The sequence below is a fragment of the Triticum dicoccoides genome, chromosome 4A (assembly GCF_002162155.2).
Source record: "Triticum dicoccoides isolate Atlit2015 ecotype Zavitan chromosome 4A, WEW_v2.0, whole genome shotgun sequence".
NCBI lineage: Eukaryota > Viridiplantae > Streptophyta > Magnoliopsida > Poales > Poaceae > Triticum > Triticum dicoccoides.
In genome coordinates, this window is record NC_041386.1 from 493,227,224 (window position 1) to 493,246,517 (window position 19,294).

At 44.2% G+C, this 19,294-nt stretch overlaps 1 protein-coding gene across 1 annotated transcript; it reads right to left on the minus strand.

Moving 5' to 3' along the window:
• Nucleotides 1-265: 265 nt before the first annotated feature.
• Nucleotides 266-1,041, minus strand: LOC119289003 (TPD1 protein homolog 1B-like). The gene is made up of 2 exons (XM_037568455.1): nt 928-1,041; nt 266-843 (listed from the first exon to the last, which is right to left on the minus strand). Exons 1-2 carry the CDS (start codon nt 1,004-1,006, stop codon nt 413-415), a joined length of 510 nt encoding a protein of 169 aa, XP_037424352.1. The 5' UTR covers nt 1,007-1,041; the 3' UTR covers nt 266-412.
• Nucleotides 1,042-19,294: the final 18,253 nt, after the last annotated feature.

Sequence of the window (19,294 nt, forward strand, 5' to 3'; positions counted from 1 at the left end):
ATTCCCATGTAGGTAATTTTTTCTGCGTTTTTAATTATGGTGCAATAAATCCATCGGGAGGAGCACGGGAACTTCACGTCCAGTCGACTTTATCCAACTAATGATGGATTTTCTCAAACATTTTTTAGCCTATCATTTTCTTATCATTCTTCCCTCTTGCTCATCGCCTTATACTGCGTGAAATATAAGGACAAAGATAGGGATTGAAGGCTGACTGACATTTACTAAAATGGGAGAACTTTAAAATGTTTTTCATTGGACTCGGTTCACCTAGTCCTCGACGCCATATACACTGATAGTAGATAACAGTAACTCCAAAAGTAAGATTAGACCACAAGCCGGTAGCCGAGCTCTACTTGATTTTATTTGCAACGAAAATAGATAGCTTCATTCGTACCCTAGCCATATATAGCTAGTTATAGTCACAGGAGGCGGACGCGACTGTCATCGGGTAGGGAAAGGAGTTGCCGTACTGGAACGACACAGGGAAGCTGGGCTCGATGGACCTGCCGCCATTGACGAGGCAGTCGTTGAAGCCGAGACGGCGGAACTTGTCTGGGTCGATGACGTCATTTGAGGCGAAGTCGCCGCACGCGACGTGGACGTCGCACACGGCGCAGTCGATGCAGGTGTTGGTGAACTCCACGCTGTACGTCGGCATGCCGCCGGCCATGCTCGGCGCGTTGTTCTGGAACACCTCCAGGAGGTCCTCCGAGCACTCCTCCAGCTCCAACGGCTCCGCTGAGGGGCCTCCGGCGCCGCTCGATGACACGGAAGATGCATCGACGCTGAGCATCTTGCGCGACTGATGCGGATGCTGCTGCAGCGAGGAAGACGCTGAAACTGGCAGAGCAAAACAAGTGAGCAAAAGATGAAGAATTAGTATGCATGCGGATCTAAGCTTACGTACGTACTACATTTGATTACCTTCAAAGCAAGCTTGGAGCAGGAGCATGGTGACGACGACCACAGCTGCAGCGCTTGAACGAATCCGAAAGCACGCCATGGCGCCTTTGTGTTTCTTCCTGCCTCAGGCCTTGCTGCTACTACCTTGACTTGCACCATCCACCGGGAGTGCGTACTTATAGTACTGCTAGTAGCAGGTTCCCTTGGCAAACTAAACGCCGGCGCAGCAAAGCAAAGATACTCGTACGACGTAGCGCCGTCCATAATTTACTGACGGCTTGGGAAACGAAGCTAGCTAGCCAGGCTGCTGCTTTGGGTTGAACACCGCGGAGTTAATAACCGAGACAGACGTGCGTACGACCAGCCAATGCATGCATTGCGCCGGCGCCGCCGAGTTTCACGCACCGCAATTACTTCGCTGATCCCGTGTGGCTTTTTTTTTTACCGGATCTACCCCTCTCCATTTGCATGAAACGAAAATAGTACAGTTCCAGACATAACCAGGAAGAAGAGAAAGAGGGTAGCGAGTTCAACGCACTGCCAGAGAACCCACTATGCCCGCCCGCCATCAAAACAAGCACTGTGAGGCGAAAACCTGACAGCACCACTTAGTTTTAAGAGATTACAAAACCAGACACAAAAATAACAGGATAACTAGACATATTCCAGCAAAGACATCTGAAGCAGGAAGCCATGACAAAGCGCAACATCAATCACCAAGGGAGCACTTCTCCAGTGTCATCCACTGTGCGTCTAGCCTTCTCGCATATCGTCATCAGCCTGGTCGTGTTTGATTTGATCATCTCGGCTCCTTGACGTAGCTTCCTTGACGTAGCTTCACCGCTTCCTCCCTGCCCAATACAAAAGAAAAAAACAAGCCGAGAACACAATCTCAAAAGGATTTAATCAACTTTTTCTTAAAGGTAGTTCTATTAGACTGGTTGTAATGTGGAGTACCATATACTAGTATCATGCATATGATACTGGTGTATGATACTACATCCCTATTGCATAGTATCGTATATTATTTTCATGTAGTACTCTATTTATTGCAATGCATGACACAAAATAGCATAGCATTTATTATGATACAGTATCATGATATGATACTACACCCTCTTTTTCTTCATTTAATGCTATGACACATCATCAAAATTGTCTAGTTGACATGCATGATACTATCTATGATACTACCATTACGACCAGCCTTAAGTGTCAACCATATAGCCCAAGTTATAGCAGTCAAACCCACTGTGTAAAATCTGAAGCCATTAGACCAGGGGCGGAGCTGGAGCTAATCTTACCCTGATGCACCACTTAACCATTGCAAAAAAAAAAAATCTAGCAACCGATGTGTTAAACAAATGTGCGTTTCATAGCTTGTAACACGGACTACCAAACATAATAGAAGTCGATTTATAAAAGGTTAAAAACAATCCAATAGTCACACTGCTCAATATAATGCTAAAAAAAACGACAAAATGTATTGAAAAGGATGTCTTGCATTCTCAAATTCCAAAACACATTATGAGACACCAAGGCTCAATAACATACAATAACAAAATTAGAATTACAGTTTCAAGTACTACCTCTGTTCATTTCTATAAGACGTTTAGACATTCAGACACTGTACAAAACAGTACAAAGCAAGCTGCCCGAAATGTCTTATAAAAACAAACGGAGGGAGTAGAACATAATAAAATGCCTCAGAAAGTGTTTCCTTCTTACCAGATATTTCAGATTTTGGATGATAATGTTCTATCAATTTTATCTTGCCCGGGTCATTCAATCTGCTAGCAACAATTTTATTGATTTAATTGTGGCAACATACAAAAATATGTAGGACAAACAACACAAATAAGGGGTAAATTCGACTCAATAGATGACCTTAATCTAGACAAAAAAAATCAAAAACACATTGATATATTGCTAAGAGAGAAGAAGAGAAAATTACGACGCCCCCGGTGCCGGCTGCCGCTGCCATGCGGACGTTCGGATCGACGAGGAAGACAGGAACGGATCCGTGCTAGTGCTACGGGCTGCTTCGAATCGTCACTTCGTCAGGACTCGGGAATAGATCAATTCCAAAATTTAAATCGAACCCTGTAGAAAGAGCAGCTACAGTAGAAGTACCTACTAGCTAGCTCTTGCCTCTTGGAGTCTTGGTTCGATCGCCGCCGCCGCTGCACAGGTTCTCAATCCCTGGATCGACCGATCGCCGCCGGCCGCTGCACACGTCGCCGAACGAATCGCTGTGCGCGGCGGTACGCCTTTTTTCTCGGATCGATTGTTTTGTTCGCTATACGGGAAGCCACATAGATCGTTGACTAGTTGCTGCTGGAAGCGGACCAAAGGAGGCCTGTGGCAGGAGAAGAACAAATGAGAAGTTGTTTCCAGCTTGTTGCAGAAAGAACACATAGGGTTTCCCGGCCATTTTTTTTCTTTTCATCACTGATCTGGTGAATACTGCATCTTGAGCCATTTGCCACAAGATGACCTAAATTTTAAGTGGAAGCATTGCTTCCCAGATCCACTTATAATTGCAATCACTGAGAGGTTTTTCCAGCCACTTGTACATGATTTGGTGAAGTACCTAGCATTCTTACCAAGCCCCCAATAAACCATATCCCTATCAATAGAGATATCTAGCCCTGCGACTTGCTCACGCATCTTGCCCCATTGCTCCTTCAAACCAGGGCAAAGACGACGCCTAAAACAGGTCCAGACTATGGCATAGCCAAATTTCTTCATTGTGAAGTCTTGATCTGTACATATTTCAAATAGTTGGGGAAATATCAAATTGAGCGGAGGAAGCCCATTTATAGGGTCTTTCCACACCCTGGTAAGGTCACCATCGCCCAGTTTGATTCGTCTCCCCACCATATATAACTCTTTTATTTTCAGAAGCGCTTTCCAACATGAAGAGTCTGAGTATCTGGGGTCACTGTCGCAACAGACTTGCTAGACAAATATCTAGCTCTTACCAGATCCTGCCATACCCTATTATGGGTTTCTAGTTTCCACCACCACTTCACCATGAGGCTAATATTCTGCTTCCTGAGATCTTTAACCCCAAGGCCCCCCTTATATTTCGGTCTACAGACCCTCTTCCATTTAACCAAGTAGTAACAATTTTTCTTATTGCATCTTTGTCAGAAAAATTTCCTACGATATTTGTCTAATTTTTCAACAAAGGTCTTACTCATGAGCTACATAGACACGTGGTACAGGGATAGTTGCGACAATACCGAAGTGAGCAGAGTGAGTCTGCCCCCGATAGATGCAACATTCCCAATCCAGGTCCTAAAATTCTTCAAGTATTTGTCAACAATGAAGTCCCACACGGAGTCCTTTAAAGAGGAGAAACTCACTGGCATCCCGTGTGGCTACTGTCGCCTCCCCCATCCTCCTCATCTTCAATCCCTCTGCCGCCTACCCACCCTCCGCCACCACTCTCCATCGCCGCCGTACCGGTCCACCTACCGCGCCGATGGCCCGCCGCTCATTTTTGGCTGCCTCGCGTGCCCCAATGGACAGAAGCAGGGAGAGACGGACAGGGGCACCGGCACCGCCGCCGCTGCCGCAAGTGGACATCAGTTCCGCCGGGGCCGCCGGTAGCTCATCCACTTCCAGATCGATGGATCAGTGATAGTGGCCACATTCATTTGTTTGATTTCAGTAATTACTACCCAAATCTTTACAAGCATCATTTGACTTGTTATCTCCCTGTATAACCGAACCTGAATATCTTGGTATGTCATGTATGCTAATGAGAAATTAAAAACGGATGCATGCGTCATTCTTCATAATATGATAGTCGTTGATGTAAATGATAAGGCGGCTGATATTATCGATTAGAACAAGATTGCAAGCACGTCGACCGCTTTACCACCGAGATATTCACTCACGGTGTCCTTCACCCAGGTACTACGAAGAGATTCTGAGATCCCAGAATGTTCGACACATAAAGTACTCAAGAATGACTTGGTTGAGCATATTTGGAAAAGGTTTGGACCAAAATAATTTATCTTTTTTTAGGTAAAGAGGAGTTTTATTTCAAAATTATTTAATTGTACAATCTACTAGCAAGAGATCCTCGATACACGAAAGGTCTCTCTCAAATCAAACAGCAGTACATGATTAGTTTATATTACAGTAGCGTATTTTTCATGTGGCTTGGAATTTATTACTACCTAGAATAACCGAGACCTTTTTTTTCTAATCTAATCATCTTCCCTCATGATTTTAAAGGGGTGGGGCCAGATCTTATTTTGCTTCAATCAAATCAAGCCACGTAGACGGAAGCACGAATGGGCACACGACGAGGGAACATGCAAGTCTCGGCCACGTGTCGTACGGCCAGCCAATGCATGCATTGTGCCGTCGCGGCGGCACCGGCCATTTCAACGGTCGGCCTCATGCATGCGCGCGGGAGACTTGATTGTTGGTTGTTGGCCTCGATCTTCACGTTCATGATGCACACGCGCCAGCTGAATTGCTAGTAGGGAATATACTAGTACCGTGCATTGATATAGTAGATTTAGGGTCAGTTTTTTTGGCAATTCTTCTAAAATTGACCCATTCTTTAGCTTCTTTCAGAATTGCCATTTAATATCTTTTTATAATTTCTAGCTAATTAGATCTTAACTAGCTACGAATTGTAAAAAAAAGATAAAGTGACAATTTTGGAAGAAGCTGAGGAAGGGGTCAATTCTGAGAGAATTGCCCAAAAAAACTGGCCCTTAGAGTGGCTGCCAAGCTATAGCTACACGTCTCCCTTTGGACTTCTTTACTGCACTGTATACGTGAGTTACTCCCTCCGTCCGGTGAAAAACGTATATCTAGAAATTTTAGAACAAATTATGGAGTTAAGTAAAAAAATACATTGAAAAAGTGCAGCCATCATCTCTCTTCTTTTTAATTATCCAACCCCCAATAAGCCAAGTGCATGTAGAAATTAAGAAGACCATTTGTAGATTGTTATTGGTCTTGATTACCGTGTGATGAGAGAGAAGTATTTTTTTTTCTATTTTAAAGTGCATTGGAAAGATAGAAGTACACTCTTTTATGAATAAATTTTGAAACTAGATGTACACTCTTCACCGGACAAAGGGGGTATATTACTTTCTTCGTATCGATGTATAAGTCATTTCAGATTGTGCATTGCGTTTAAGATGAAAGGGGAAACGAGAAAACTTAATGCTTATTTGCAAATTAATATTGGTGCATGCATTGAATTGAACACTGCATGCCGTGCTAGGTAGTCTGAAGTCATTAAAAGCATACACGTTTCACCAGGGCCGGGCCGGCAAATTCCGAGGCCCCGTGCGAACTAAAAAATGGGGCCCTATGTCACTAGATTTTTTTCACTAAAAATATATCTCACTAGAAAAAAATGTACTAGCTAGCGAGAAATTATAGTGTATATGACATAGTGTCTTACTCAGTTAGAGATTATGCGTCAATATTTGACAATTAGACGAACCATATAACTCACCTACTCTCATGTCATGTCTGGTTGAACTACTATAATGTGATCTTTAACTGAGGAGGCAAGAACTGATCTCTGACGATTCTTGCCAAAAATTAATTAGAAATTAGCAGTAGGAGTAGGAGCCGAAGTTAATCAGGAAGAAGGAGTTTACAAACCGTAATTTTGAATTTTTACCTTAATTAACCTCTCCACTGAAGTCATAATCTTCAAGATCATTTACGTTTTGAAACCTATACAAAGTCTTGGATTATCAGAACTGAGCAAACTCATCTGGATAGCTACAGTACAGCCGTACATATCTTCCCTTCTATGATCATGGATTTATTCACGTAATGGTCTACCTAAGGGCCTGTTCGGCAGCCTTCCGCGGAGCGGAGCGCGCGGAGCGGCCTTTTATCAGCTCCGTAAATTAAAATTAGATTGCCACTCCACTCCGGCGTGGAGCCGAGGGAATCCGAACGCGCCCTAACATGCATGATAACTCAAACGGCTGATGCTATGGATAAAAACTCAGACGAATCATCGGGTTCTAGCACTAACCTGCGGTCAGCGGCAGGCTACCTGTTTTGGCTGGGAGGAACTGTCCCGTGTCGCCCGTCGCCGGCGCTCTGGAGTCTGGATGCCGATTTTGTTTCGTCGAGAGGAGAGGAACTATCGCCGACTCGCCGTGCTGCCTGTCGCGGATCGATTCAACAATCCCGTTTCTAATCCGACGATCCCGTTTCATGTTGGCTGTAGCGACGCCAGGGGGGCTGAGGATGTATGCACGTGGGATTCAGACCTTTGGCGATCGATCCCGTTTCCTTTTTTAGATAATCGATCCTTGACTCACCTGGACGCGGCAGCGGCCCAACACCATGCAAGGCTAGCGCCCAGGAGTCTTCTTTTTTCGAGCGACAGCGCTAAGGAGTAGTATAGGCCTGTATAAAGATTTGCGGCCCCTAGATTTTATGGGCCCTGTGCGGGCCGCACATTGTGCATAACTATGGGCCCGGCCCTGCGTTTCACGTCTTTTATTGGTTGATTCCTTTATTCATGTCAAAAAACAAGAAACGAGATGAGAGTTAATGCACTGCGCCTAAGCATTTTGGAATTATTTGGTTTCTTAATGTGCCTAATGCACCGGTACGAAGGTAGTACTATGATGTACACACCATGTAAGCCATCGATTGTGATTGTTTCAATAATTTTTCAAATTAATCGACGACAACCTCAGTGGTTTTAAATAGTGGATAGTGGGCTGGTAGCGGGTTGGGGTCCACATAGCGGAATGCGAATAGCCGACAATATTATGGGTGCTATGTCCGCGTAGCAGATTTGTAAGAAACTATATTAGTGTATACTCCCTCTACCCCGGTGCACTGGGCATCCAACGAAAGTGAAATAATCCCAAAATGCTAAGGCACAAAGCACTAAATACTACTACCTTCGTATTGATGTATTAGTCGTAGGGGTGGAAACGGATCGGATGCAGATTGGATAGTGCTCTTGCCACTTCCATTTTCATATTTTCAAAACGAATACGGATCCGAATACGGATGTTATCGGATACGGATGCGGCTCGGATATTATTCGAATACGGATACGTATCGGATATTTTCTTGATTCGGAACGGGTACGAACAATATCAACATATTGCTTAAGTAAATTAGTCGATAGCTATGCGACCTGAAATAATCAACTTGTGACATACAATAAGTCAATGATAAATAGGTTTATGAATAAATACTATTGTAATGCATAATAATTTATAAGTTTAATCATATAAAGAGTAAAATTTGATCACTTATTTGGCTTTTATGTTGGATAATTGGAATACTGGGTCTAGAATTTTGAAAATTACCTTCCATAATCTTATTCGGATACGGATACATCCACTTCCATATCCATATTTGTCTCAAAATCTCGTACCATATTTTATTTTTTTATTTGTTTAATAAATTTGGATACGGATAATTTCCATTTCCATTTTGGTTCGGATGCGGATGTTTCAGATACGAATAGGCATTTTCTCAAATACGAATATCGGATATTTCGGATTATCCGCTACCAATTTCCACCCCTAATTAGTCATGCTCTTAGGTTGTGCACTGTGACCAAGGCGAATAAGAAAATAAGAGAACTTAATGTTTATTTGCTAATTAATACCATTGCATGCAATGAACAGACCATTGCATGCCCTGCTAGGTAGTCTCAAGTCATTGAAAGCATACAAACCCCACATCTCATTGATCGATTCCCTTATTCATGTCAAAAACAAGAAATGAGGTGGGAGTTAATGCACCGCGCCTAAGAGCAAGTACAATAGGATGACATAGGCGGGCTGCAAGCTTTTAAATATTATATTTTGGATGAGTTGGAGGAGAAAGATGAGGAGAGAGAAGGGAATCGAGTTACTGATTAGAGCATGGTTAATAACAAAGCCTGCTGCTGGCTATATAGTCGGGAATTTGATTATTTGCCACCCCTTACTTGGGACTTTGATATTTTGCCACTAGTTACTTTGTATTTAGTCTGATGACACTTCTTATGTGGGTGTTTGATATTTTGCCCCCTCAGATGGGTCCCACAAAAGGATGAATTTACCCTTCCTCTTGATTGACCAGGAACAGAGGAGTTGCCCGTCGTTCTCATCCCCTCCCTCCATCTCTCGCACGCAGGTTCAAACAGGGGCAATGGCGGCGGAGGCCCTGGTGGTGCTCAACGGCGGCGGCCCTGGTGAGTCTCTCTCTCTTTCCCACTCCCTCCCTCTCTTCTGTCTTGCTCATCTCCTCGACGGCGCCCTACGGTTAGGGTGACCAGCAAGGGGAGCGGCGACAGCGGCCGGTCGGAGCCTCGCCGCGACTCACCGGCTCACGGCACCCCGCGGAGCCCCCCGCTTGCCCGCGCGTCGACGGCCGCCGCTGCACCTGGAATTCGCTAATGTGCTGTTGTTGTGTGTGCGCAGGGGCTGAAATTCTCACGTCCATGCTTCTGTTGCGGCCTCTATGTGCTGTTGTTGTTTGTTGTAGCTGCCGCCTCCGCTATGTGATGTTGTGTGTGTTGCTTCTGTCGCCGCTACTGCTTACTTGCTGCTGTACATCTCATGATTTTTGCTTGATTTCTTGCTGTTACAGACCACATAACTCAGATGAGCTAGGTGTTGAAGATGGTTGAGCCGGAGAGAGGTGACCACGTCGTAGTAGACGACTTCGACTTTCCTCCTTTGTTTGTTCCCGAGCCGAGGTGAAAAAGCAGAGTAGCTTCTTTTTGGTGCTCATTGTCCAGTACATTAGCGAATACACGCTAACTCCATAGTATGTTGCTCCTTATTGGTCATTGACAGTTCAAAATCTCTATAATCAAGTTTCAATGACAACAAGACCAGCTGAGCGATGAGGTCTCTTCTTTTTCTTTTTAGGAGAAGATTGTTCTGGTGGTTTCAGATTCAAAAGTGCACAAGGAGGTTACCAAGATCGATCAGATCTAAGCCATAACAAGGCAGGTGCATCATCCTTCACTACTTTCCTTCTAATCTTAGGTTGCACTCAGAGCAATCTTCCTCGATGCAAATAAAATCCACTTCAATTGTATATTTTGAACTTGGCAAACCTAGAATAGTTTGTAGGTGACACATTTTGATTTCTTACGACAACATAAACAAAATAAGATTTCTTCTGGAAAAGGATGAGCTTAATTTGTCAGTGCCAAGGTCTGGTGAGCTGGCATGTATGTATGTTCAGGTTGTAGTTGCCATCCATTGTTTTCTTGGGTAGCCAAAATATATGGAATTAATCTCTAACGTCGTTGTTTATAATGCTTGTTGGTATGGGAAATTGGGCCAGGCATATGCCCTTGCATTGAAGATACAATATATTGGAAATTTTCATATGCTCTAGTGGGAAATTCTACCCTCATAAAACGAACATTCTTGTTGTGAGAGGATTTCCTGAAGTGAAAATTGATGGCTCCTTTTAATTGTAGTCACTGTAAGTCTATAATCATGGGAGTACATATTGATTTGCCTAATGACATCTATGACACTATAGTTTTGCTTTATTATACATTTATTGATTGCGCTACAACTTTCTTTCTTTGTATCTTAATCAACAACTTTAGCTATTAGTCTCTCCATATATCTGGGGATATTAATTACATAGATACCAAGGAAATACTGAGCTAAGTTACTTGGAAGTATAATATGCATATTGGCAAGCTGACGGGTATGCGAGATTGGTTCCCTCTTTGACTTGGTTCCAATTTCAACATTTGGGGTGTTTTAACCTAATATATCCCTATAGGGAAGATGAACATACATGAGCGGTTATTTGGTGAAGTGTCACTAGTTCTTGTTGCTAGTTAATAAATTCTGTTTGCCATAGTTGACTATAGAACAGTCTCAAGTGTTTTAAAATTCATGGACATGCCTGTCGAAAGAGCTAACTTTGTTTGGCTATCTTAGTTAGAATCAATGTATATTTCATCACTTGTTTTACTATGTACTAACTTGTTTATGTGCAGGAAAAGAAAGAAGAGAGCACCAAGATATCCAGCTGATGATGATGCCTCGACACCGGAACCTGAAGTGAGAGCCTAACAACCTGAAGTTGTCACTCCCAATAGGCACATGATCACTATGCCACAAAGTCTTCAAGGCAGTCCCAATCCAGTGACAAGAAGGATGTTGGCCATGGCATTGGCTGATGAGGCGTCGCAGAAACCTTCCTGTAACGCCCCGAGACTGATGTGCCAGGTGTCCTCCACTTATTTGTTGTTGTTGCCTTGTCATTGCTTGTGTATCATGCATTGCATATCATGTCATCATGTGCATTTCATTTGCATACGTGTTCATCTCATGCATTCAAGCATTTTTCCCGTGGTCTGTTTTGCAATCCGGCGCTCCGTCCTCCTCCGGTGGTCATTTCTACCTCCTTCTCGTGTGTGGGAATTAAACATTTCTGGATTGGACCGAGACTTGCCAAGCAGCCTTGGTTTACTACCGGTAGACCGCCTGTCAAGTTTCGTACCATTTGGACTTCGTTTGATGCTCCAATGGTTAACCGAGGGACCGAAAAGGCCTTGTGTGTGTTGCAGCCCAACACCCCTCCAAAGTGGCCCAAAACCCACCTAAACCTCTTCCATCATCTCGGTCGTTCGATCACGATCGTGTGGCCGAAAACCGCACCTCATTTGGACTCTCCTAGCTCCCTCTACCTATAAATATGTCCCTCCCCCCGAAATTCGCGATCTAACCCTAGTCTTCTTCCTCCACCGCGCATCCGGACGCGTCCGCGCCGCGCCGGACATGTCCACAGCCGCCGCCACGTTGCTCCGACCAATGACGGGCCGCCACGTCATCGTCGCCGCCTTCCGCATCCAACCAGCGCGCACCACCTGTCCTCCCCACGCCCCACTTCGCCGGGGCCCGGAGGAGCCCAGATCCGGCCCTCCCCGGGCCCGAGTCAGGCCGCCATTTCCCGCGCGCGCCGCCGCCCACGTCCGTCGTCTTCGCCATTTTCCGGTCGCCGGAATCGCCCCGCCGGAGCGCTCCGCCTCGCCGGTGTGGTTCCCCATGCCCGCTGCCCGCCGCCGCCAGGTCTTCGCGCCGCCGCCCGCATTCGGCGCCGCCTTTTCGCCCGTCGCCTCGCGCCGCCTCCCGGAGAGCGCCGCCGCCGTCGACCCTCGCCGGAGGCCCGCCACCCACACCCTCCTTCGCCTCGCCTCGCCGGCGGGAACCGGCGTCGCCGCCCCTGCCTCCCCGATCCGATCGGGATCGAGGGAGCCGACGAGCGCCCCCGTTGACCCTTCGTGGGCCCCGTCTTCGGCCCAGCACGCCGGCCTGGTTAGGTCCAGCGTCAAGCTGGCCCAGCTCCACTCCCCCCGGCCCGTTATATTTTTTCACGAGGGTATATTTTTTTTTCCGTCTAAGTCCTTTTTCCATGTTCTCTTACACCCATGTTCATCGTGCCATAACTTTGCATCCGTAGCTCCGATTCATGCATATAGCATATCAAAATGTTCGTCTCAGAGAGTACATCATTTCATCTCATTGCATCATTTTCATTTTAGTTCATCTTGATGCCCGAAATGCTGTTGGAAGTATGCTAGTTGAGATAATTGTCAGATCTGCTGCTCCATTTAGATATTTGTCATTTTTGCCATGATTATTGTGTGCATGTTGTGCCCATGAGCTGTACATATGTTTTGTTATAGGTTTTGCCATCTTTCCATTGGTGCCATCCATGTATTTTTGTGATGTGTGTGATGACTAGCACAAGCTTGCAAAGTGGTGCACTTGTTAATGCTGATTTCAGGGACTTAGCATTTCCACTAAGTCCTTGATCTATTTATCTCATGATGCCATATGTTCATGTTGTTTCCTAGTGATCCGTGCCTCTTTTGAGGATGATCAGTAAGGATGATTTGTTAATCTTGTAGTGCTCTATCCATCCATGTCTTTGTTTAAAATTATGGAGCACCCTAGCTTGAGTCAATCGAGCTATACTTTTGTCATTTCGTGAATTTGGGCAGATTGTCTACTTGTTAGCGATTTTGCCGATGATGTTGTAGTTGATACGTGCATGCCATGTTATTGTTCTTGCCATGTATAGCTTGCATAATGTGTATTCTTGATGGGTGCATGCTTAGATTGTCATGACATGCTCTGTAGTGAGTGCATCGAGCTCGTAAACATGCCTACTTGATATCTGTTTCAAAATGCTCCAGTTTTCACCAAGTCTGAGAACTGATTATATTTTTGCCATGTTCACATGCTTGCAAATGTTTTGTCTGATCCCTTTTGGCTCAAGGTCACTAAGGGACTTTTGTTAAGCTCTTTGAGTAGCTCCATGCCATGCTTTGCTTTGCCATGTTCAGTTCCTGTAGTATCTAGTTTTCATACTCCAAAGAGTGCTACCTGATCTGAAATTCCAGACAAGTGTTAAAATCACTAAGTCTGAAATCTGTTTACCAAATGCATTTTTGCCATGCTTGTTTGAACATGTTAATGGATGAATTGGCCGTAGCTCAGTGCTAGTCTTTTGTTAAGCATCATGAATGGATTCCTGCCATGTATTGTGTTGCCATGTTTGAGTGCTGTAGCATGTTCATCTTGTTGCATTTAGATGGTCACTTGCTGTATATCGCAGACCGGTGCCTTATTTGATTTGCTTGCCATTTCCAAACCATAACTCCGATTCCGGCGTTCTTTATATCGTTTTTAAGCGATTTCATCTCACCTTTCCAGTGGTACACTTGGATTTCCAAGTTGAGGCCAGGTTCATTCATCTCTTGTCAAATCATGCATATGCATCGCATACCGCATCTCGCATATCATACCATGTTCATGTGTGGTTTGTTTACTATGTTGTGTGCTTCCTTTCTGGTGCTTGCTTCTTCGGGTTGGTTCCGGTAACGTCGCGTTTGTGAGGACCCGTTCGTCTATGTCCGTTTGTCTTCTTCGTGGACTCGTTCTTCTTCCTTGCGGGATTTCAGGCAAGATGATCATACCCTCGAAATCACTTCTATCTTTGCTTGCTAGTTGCTCGCTCTTTTGCTATGCCTATGCTGCGATACCTACCACTTGCTTATCATGCCTCCTATATTGTTGAACCAAGCCTTTAACCCACCTTGTCCTAGCAAACCGTTGTTTGGCTATGTTACCGCTTTGCTTAGCCCCTCTTATGGCGTTGTTATTTGCAGGTGAAGATTGAAGTTTGTTCCTTGTTGGAACATGGAGATGTTGTTCCTTGTTGGAACATGTTTACTTGTTGGGATATCACAATATATCTTATTTAATTAATGCATCTATATACTTGGTAAAGGGTGGAAGGCCCGGCCTTATGCCTGCTGTTTTGTTCCACTCTTGCCGCCCTAGTTTCCGCCATATCGGTGTTATGTTCCCGGATTTTGCGTTCCTTACGCGGTTGGGCTATAATGGGAACCCCTTGATAGTTCGCCTTGAATAAAACTCCTCCAGCAATGCCCAACATTGGTTTTACCATTTGCCTCCTAGCCTTTTTCTTTCCCTTGGGTTCTGTAGACTCAAGGGTCATCATTATTTTAACCCCCTCGGGCCAGTGCTCCTTTGAGTGTTGGTCCACCTGTCAGCTGCCGATGGTCACCAGGGGCAACTCTGGGCTGGCCTACCCGTACCTAGGACAATCTGAGTGTGCCCTGAGAAATAGATATGTGCAGCTCCTATCGGGATTTGTCGGAACATTCGGGCGGTGTTGCTGGTTTAGTTTTACCTTGTCGAAATGTCTTGTAACCGGGATTCCGAGTCTGATCGGGTCTTCCCGCTAGAAGGAATATCCTTCGTTGACCATGAGAGCTTATCATGGGCTAAGTTGGGACCCCCTGCAGGGATTTGAACTTTCGAAAGCCGTGCCCGCGGTTATGGGCAGATGGGAATTTGTTAATGTCCGGTTGTAGAAAACCTGAAGTTGACCTTAATTAAAATACATCAACCGCGTGTGTTACCGTGATGGTCTCTTTCCGGCGGAGTCCAGGAAGTGAACACGGTGTTGGAGTTATGCTTGACGTAGGTTGTTCTAGGATCACTTCTTGATCATACTTTTATCGACCGTGCTTTGCCTTATCTTCTCGCTCTCATTTGCATATGTTAGCCACCATATATGCTAGTCGCTTGCTGCAGCTCCACCTCATACCTTTTACCTTACCCATAAGCTTAAATAGTCTTGATCGCGAGGGTGTGAGATTGCTGAGTCCCCGTGACTCACAGATACTTCCAAAACCAGTTTGCAGGTGCCGATGTTACCGAGAAGGTGACGCAACCAAGCTCAAGGAGGAGCTCGATGAAGATCTTGTCCTTTATGTTGTTCCGTTTCCAGTTGATCAGTAGTGGAGCCCAGTCGGGACGATCGGGGATCTGTGTAGCATTTGGGGTAGTCTCCTTTTATTTTGGTTCCGTAGTCGGACCTTGATTGTATCTGGTTGATGTAATGCTTTATTCATGTATTTGTGTGAAGTGGCGATTGTAAGCCAACTATGTATCTTTTTCCCTTATGTATTACATGGGTTGTGTGAAGATTACCTCACTTGCGACATTGCTTTCAATGCGGTTATGCCTCTAAGTCGTGCTTCGACACGTGGGAGATATAGCCGCATCGAGGGTGTTACAAGTTGGTAATCAGAGCCTTCCCCGACCCTAGGAGCCCCCATTGCTTGATCGTTTTTAGTGGCCGAGTTGTGTCTAGAAAAATGTTTTGAGTCAGTTAGGAATTATATATCGGAGAGTTTAGGAATTCTTTTTACTCCCCAGTCCCTTCATCGCTCTGGTAAGGCATCCTGACATAGAGTTTTGACTCTTCTCTCCTCAAATTTCACTAAAAAAAATTTAGGATCACGCGGGTATATTGGAATCGTTCCGATGGTTTTGTGACGATAACATTGTTCTTGGTGCCTCATGTTCCCGGGAGTTGAGCTCCGAGGTGTTGTCGTCACAATTTTATCATTGCAGTTCTGTAATACCTGAGTTTAGTTTAGCTGACATCGAAAATCTCTTTTATGCAGTTGTTGGTGAGATAACCTCGACGCCACCCAGTACTGGGGCGGGAGTTCGGGAGTATTGCCATAACTTGTATAACGGATGCTTTTCGAAGGTTGAGGTAGACGATTTCCGAAGGTTTTTGGTTATGTGTTGAAGGATGGATACAGCTGGATGTAGGATTTGCTAGATTTGGGTGTGATATTATGCTTCCCCTGTATCCCCAACACCTGATTGCATAACTGGAAAAAATTTCGGGAGTTTATAAGTGGGAATTCAAGTAGCTCTTAGGATATCTTTCCAACAGATGTATGATATGAAATTGGGGTTCGACGTCTAGTGGTCCGCCTATTCACGGCCGGTTTTACAGTGGTCTCGTTGTGTCTTAAAGAGTCCTTGGCTATGCCGACTCGGGGACGCTTCGTATGTCATGTGCACTGCCTTGTACATGATGGTGCTGTACGATCGAGCCCGTGTAGGCCCCACCACGAAAACTTCGGACGAAATCTCTATCATATGTTTGTTCTGGCTTATTCTGCAAGCCAATCCTTTGTTTTGTTTTGAGTTGTGGTATTCAAGTTGCTTCAATGTCAAGTGTTGATTCCATACCTTCCCCAAATGGTATTCTCATACTCCGATGTGAATACTAATCCTTCTGGATAATCGAGATTGTCTTGCCAATCCTTTTCAACCAGTGTGCTTCTCTTCAAGTGGATCCGAACATTTCAACATCCGCAAGATCCAATCTCAGCTTTCTCAACGGTGTTCGTTTCATCCATTCCAAATTGTCTTTGTTTTTTTCCCACCCTCCCTCCCTTTGTTTTTCTCCAAGGATTCAGATATCTTAATCGAGTATCCATTTTATTGATGTGAAGCCTCTCCATTTTTTTCCTCAATGTTCTTATCCGGTGATTCTCATGAAGATACTAACGGAGCTTCTAGTTCATCATTCTTTGTTTCTTTTATCTTCCCCGGTGGTTTCAAGTCAAGCTTTGTTGATCTTACCTTTTTCCTCATTTCAATGCCTTCTCATACCGGTGCACCTCATAATAATTCACTTCTCGCTATTCATTTGTTCTGGCATGCTCAAGTTTTCTCAAAAGGCTCGTCTTGTCATTTAAGATCCTTTCAAGCTCTTTCAAGATTGTTATCTCATTCATGTCATTCAATTCAACCGGTGCAATCTCTCTTTTAAATCTTTTCAACGGTGTTCTTTTGAGTGGGCCCTAACCCACAGGTCTTTTCCCAGGATCTTACCTGAGTCTTCTAGTTCTTTCCGGAGTTATTCTGAAATTCTTTTCGAAGTTTGACGTAAGAATGATTTATCATCAATCAAATGCCTTTCTACAAGATCGGTTAAATCCTTCTCATCGTTGGCTAAATCTCTTCGCTTTTGATTCTTCCGGAGTGCCTTTTCAATTATTGGTGGTGTTTCTCATCGTCATTCTCAGATTTTGAAGTCAGAAGAAGATTTTCCCTCCAAATCATATCCGTTCTCTCAAGATTCGTGGTTCTAGTTCAAGGCCATCCTCTCATAATTGTTTTCGATTGTCAGAATTCTTTTCACCCATTCAGAGTAATTCAGAGTATTTTCAGTTTGATTCTCCGGAGCCCATCATCTCATAATTATTCATTCCCAGCTTTCAGTTATCGTTCTCCTAATCTTACCGATGCATCGCCCAAATATCCTCTAATCAGCTTGTGATCTATTCGTTCTCATGGATCTAAATTCTCTCAAGCATCTTCGTTCATTTGCTAATTCTTCCCGGTGTTTCTTCATGTTTTAATCGTTCTTTTTCAATTCTTACGGTGGTTTGTTCAAGATTTCTCTTCCTTCGTTATCATATCATTTGACTCGTTCTTTCCAATCCTACCGGTGTTTCGTTGAAGACATTCTTAAGTTGGCGCGACATCTATCTTAATCCTTTCTACGAGAATAAGTAGTATGCCAAATCCGTTGATTGTCATCAATTTAATTGGTGAAGGATACGCATAACGTAATTCTTGGAGTTCCAAGTTCTCTCAATTATTTCACCATGGAGATTCATCTAAATCAGTACAAGGTTTCACCTCGTGTTTTCAACTTCCTTTTCCTTCTCGTTATCCTTTTGTTACCGGAGTTCTTCACGGAGGTTCTACATGATGGTTCACCTATGAGTTAATTTATTCTCGAAGTGTTCATCGAGATTCTTTTCTAAGTAGGTCAAGCTTTCTTCATATTGTAATCCGGAGTGCAATTCTTTCTTCCGTATCATTGGAGGTGGTATTATGTCATTCTTGATAATTTTAATTCATGTTTCATGATTCACATGTTGTTAAGAATGAGATATATTAAATCCATCAACCCCTTCGTTGGAGTTATCTTGGGTTATATTTCACCTAAAGCTTTCCCTAAGGAGTAATACTATTAATGGTGATAATATATGATCCAAGTTTTTCATTTGTCCTCCCGGTGAAATAGTTTCTCGTCTCCTTGTTCTTATCAACCCAATCAAATCTTTTCCGCGAGTGGCAAGTTGTCACCTCATAATGTTGAGATGCCTTCTATAAGCCCACTTCAAGTTTGTCCTTCCGTTGTTGGTGTTCTAACAACTCCGTTCGACCCTTCTCCTAAAGATGCCTTTTCAAGCTCTTTTGTGGCACAAGTTGGCATTTTCTTCTCAATTCTCCTATTTCAATTATCTATCTTCTATTCTTCCGTTCCGGAGGCATTATGATGTTGCTCTCCTCAACCCATCTTCTTGGGTTGTCAGGACCTTGTTCTGTTCGTGCTTATCCTTTTAAACCGGAGTGTTGTGCCCTTTTTGCTCAAGCTCTTTCATTTTATCAACTCTTCATCTCTTTTCAACCGAAGTGCTACCCGAATCGGTTCTTTCCTTTCCCCTTTCTTAACGAAGTGTTTTCAACTTCGTTCATCTCCGTTGTATTCTTTTTTCAAAATGGCTTAACCTTCTCAAGGTTCTTTGGTTTCACTCGTTTGTCAAGAAGCAACTTAGTTTCACCTCACCTCTTCCTCTTCCGTTGTCCCTCCGGTGCCATTCTAGATCTCGGGACGAGATCCTCTCGTAGTTGTGGAGTGTTGTAACGCCCCGAGACCGATGTGCCAGGTGTCCTCCGCTTATTTTTTGTTGTTGCCTTGTCATTACTTGCGTGTCATGCATTGCATATCATGTCATCATGTGCATTTCATTTGCATACATGTTCATCTCATGCATTCAAGCATTTTCCCCGTTGTCCGTTTTGCAATCTGGCGCTCCGTTCTCCTCCGGTAGTCATTTCTACCTTCTTCTCGTGTGTGGGGATTAAACATTTCTGGATTGGACCGAGACTTGCCAAGCGGCCTTGGTTTACTACCGGTAGACTGTCTGTCAAGTTTCATACCATTTGGACTTCGTTTGGTGCTCCAA